The following is a 2,735-nucleotide window of genomic DNA, read 5'->3' on the forward strand; positions in this document are numbered from 1 at the left end:
TAAACAAAGGCACCGGCTGCTGAGTTTGAACATGGAAGAAGACGAGCAGGCACAAAAGTGTGCATGCATTTACATGTGCCTCATTTTTGAGAAAATATAAAGATAAAAGTGATTTTATGTAAAATTTCCTTCCTGTATTGAAACGTTTTTAATACAAACTAAGGCGACTCAGTCTTTCAGCTCTTGAGGAGCTTTTTTTAAGAAGCAGTTTCTGCAAATTAAGGCAACAGATCAGCTTTAGACAAAGCTGAAATTGTACAGGAATCTCCTTTCATCATCAAGCATTAACCCTATTGAGTGGTAGCGGACTATGAAGGCCAGTTTACCAATACTCTATAGTATAGCAGGGGTACTCAATTCAATTCTGGTCCTTGGGGGGCTGGTATCCAGCATGTTTTAGTGGTTTCTCTGCTTATTTCAGTAGTTGAATCATGTGTGCAGCAGCTCATTAGGCTCTACTGAAGCCTGTTAATCCCCTTCTAATTGGAATCAGGTCTGTTGAAAAAGTTAAAGTTAAAATGTGCAAGATACCAGGATTGAACACCCCTGCTCTAGTTTGGCCATAAGGTACCACTGTGTTCAAGCATCCTCAAGATCAGTTGAGCTCACATTTTTTTTATTCCAAGGAAGCTATCAGTCGAGAAAGAGCCTGGCTGCTGCCATAAAATGGAGACACGCTAATTTGTCCTGAAGAAAAACTGCTAGGACTCATGTTTATATAGTGTACATATTTATTTTACTCAGTGTTTTGCCTCTTTTTTATACAGTGGTTTTAATTTGTTTATTTGGTATCCAAATATTTTTTATTAGTTAAGAGTATATGTTTCTCTATTTTACACCAAAGAAAAAATGTCCCCACTCTATCTTCATACTGTTAAGTTTTATTTTGCACGAAAATATAAATACTGCCTTTTTACTTATTTACAAATATTGAAATACTATGCCTTTACTGTTAGCACTAAAAGTTTGCTGTGTTTTTGTTTGGTTTAATAAAACAATCATTTAATTACTTAAAAAATTATACATATAGGCATTAAAAACCAGGTATATTTGAAGTTGTGGTATTGAAAAATATTTAATGGTACCCAGCCCTAGTTATGTGCAGCTTTCACAGTAACACAAAGGAACAACATTAAAAGATAAAGGAATATAGATAGTACATTGTAAACCCTCACTTATACTTAAAACTGTACAAAAGTGCCAACATGAATCTACACTATGGTCAGACGGAAGAATTTTAATCGTTTATAAATTTCTTTCATTTTTAGACCGTAAATGAATGGATTAAGCCAAGGGTGGTAAACAAATAGTTGCAGTGTCATTACAAACTGAACAGTTTCAGAAAGGTCAGACTCCACACGAGCTATAATTATACTAAATATAGCTAAATAAGAAAAATTGATTAAAACCAACAAGTGGGGTATGCAGGTCTCAGCAGCCTTTCTCCTGAAAGCTTTCCCTTTTTCAAATGATATTATTAATATCTTGGTATACGTAAAAATTGTGAAAAGAATTGGAAGTATTACAACATAAACTAAAGAAACAAGCCCCATTATAGTAATTAGTCTTGATTTGACACACTGAAGTGGGAAAATAGAATTATTACAAAATATTCCTTTTAAATTGAAGCTGCATAATTTAGCTTTAGCACTCCAAAAGGTCTCAGCTCCAAGGTGAATAAAAGGTATAATCCAAGAAAGAATCAGAAAGGAAGTGACAGTGGCCTTAGTCATGATAGCTTGGTATCTCAGAGGATTACATATGGACACATATCTATCAAAAGCCATGGCTGCCAACAGTAAGAATTCTGTTCCACCTACAGAATAAAATGTAAAAAACTGAAAGAGACAGGCAGAATATGATATGATCTGTTTTTCAGATAAAAAGTCTATCAGGAGTTTTGGGTAAACTGTAGTGCTGTACAGAACACAGTTAAATAACAAAGCAGCAATAAAAATGTACATGGGCTCATGGAGGTCCTTGTCTGTCCAGATAATATACACAATAGTAGAATTACTACAGATTATTAAAACATATACAATAAACAAAACAGTAAAATACAAATACCTGTATTTGTTCATTTCTACATACCCACTTAGGGTTATGTAGGCAATGTTAGACTCATTATCCATATGTTTTCAAACTACTGAAACTGTTCACTCATTAAATTACAATTATTCCTGAGTAAAACACAATTATAATTCTAGATTTAAAGATGCAGTTCATACAATCCTGTCTGCTAATACTTCAACCTGAACTGCTGGAGTCTCTGTCAGGGTTTTATTAGATGTGTTGCCTCTCTAAAGATCTGATCTCTTGAGAACCACACCACTGCTTCTTCTACTCAAGCAAAATGAAGTTGCAATAAACAAAAATAAATTGGAGTCAGGGTTAATCACCACACAGATTGGAAAATGAGTTTTTTTCTACTCTTGTTTATTTAAAGGTGAGAAAAAATAAAAATGGCATAAAGACCAGAAAAGTTTTAGGACTGGTACAGCAAGTTTAGTGTGAAATTGTTTAAAATGGCAAAAATTACTTTTTACCTCTTTGACTAAAATATTACCTGAAAAGGCAGTTCTTTAGTAAATTTCCTAACTAAATAATCCTGCAGGGCATTGTCGTGTAAAGCTTTAGCAATAAAATATCTAAATTAATTACATAATAACTTAATCAAATATTATACAAAAACAAGCTATTTAAAAAAAACACATCCAGTGGTATTTGTAGACTTT

General features: G+C 33.3%; 1 protein-coding gene across 1 annotated transcript; it reads right to left on the minus strand.

The window, feature by feature from the left end:
- Positions 1-669: 669 nt before the first annotated feature.
- Positions 670-2,229, minus strand: LOC107373151 (olfactory receptor 6N2-like). The gene has a single exon (XM_015941321.3). It carries the CDS (start codon positions 2,130-2,132, stop codon positions 1,212-1,214), a length of 921 nt encoding a protein of 306 aa, XP_015796807.1. The 5' UTR covers positions 2,133-2,229; the 3' UTR covers positions 670-1,211.
- Positions 2,230-2,735: the final 506 nt, after the last annotated feature.

Source organism: Nothobranchius furzeri, chromosome 14, assembly GCF_043380555.1.
Source record: "Nothobranchius furzeri strain GRZ-AD chromosome 14, NfurGRZ-RIMD1, whole genome shotgun sequence".
In the NCBI taxonomy this organism is placed as follows: domain Eukaryota; kingdom Metazoa; phylum Chordata; class Actinopteri; order Cyprinodontiformes; family Nothobranchiidae; genus Nothobranchius; species Nothobranchius furzeri.

What these genes read in the sequence shown, in the direction of transcription:
- LOC107373151 (XM_015941321.3), bottom strand. Translation starts at nt 2,132, where the DNA reads ATGGATAATGAGTCTAACATTGCCTACATAACCCTAAGTGGGTATGTA.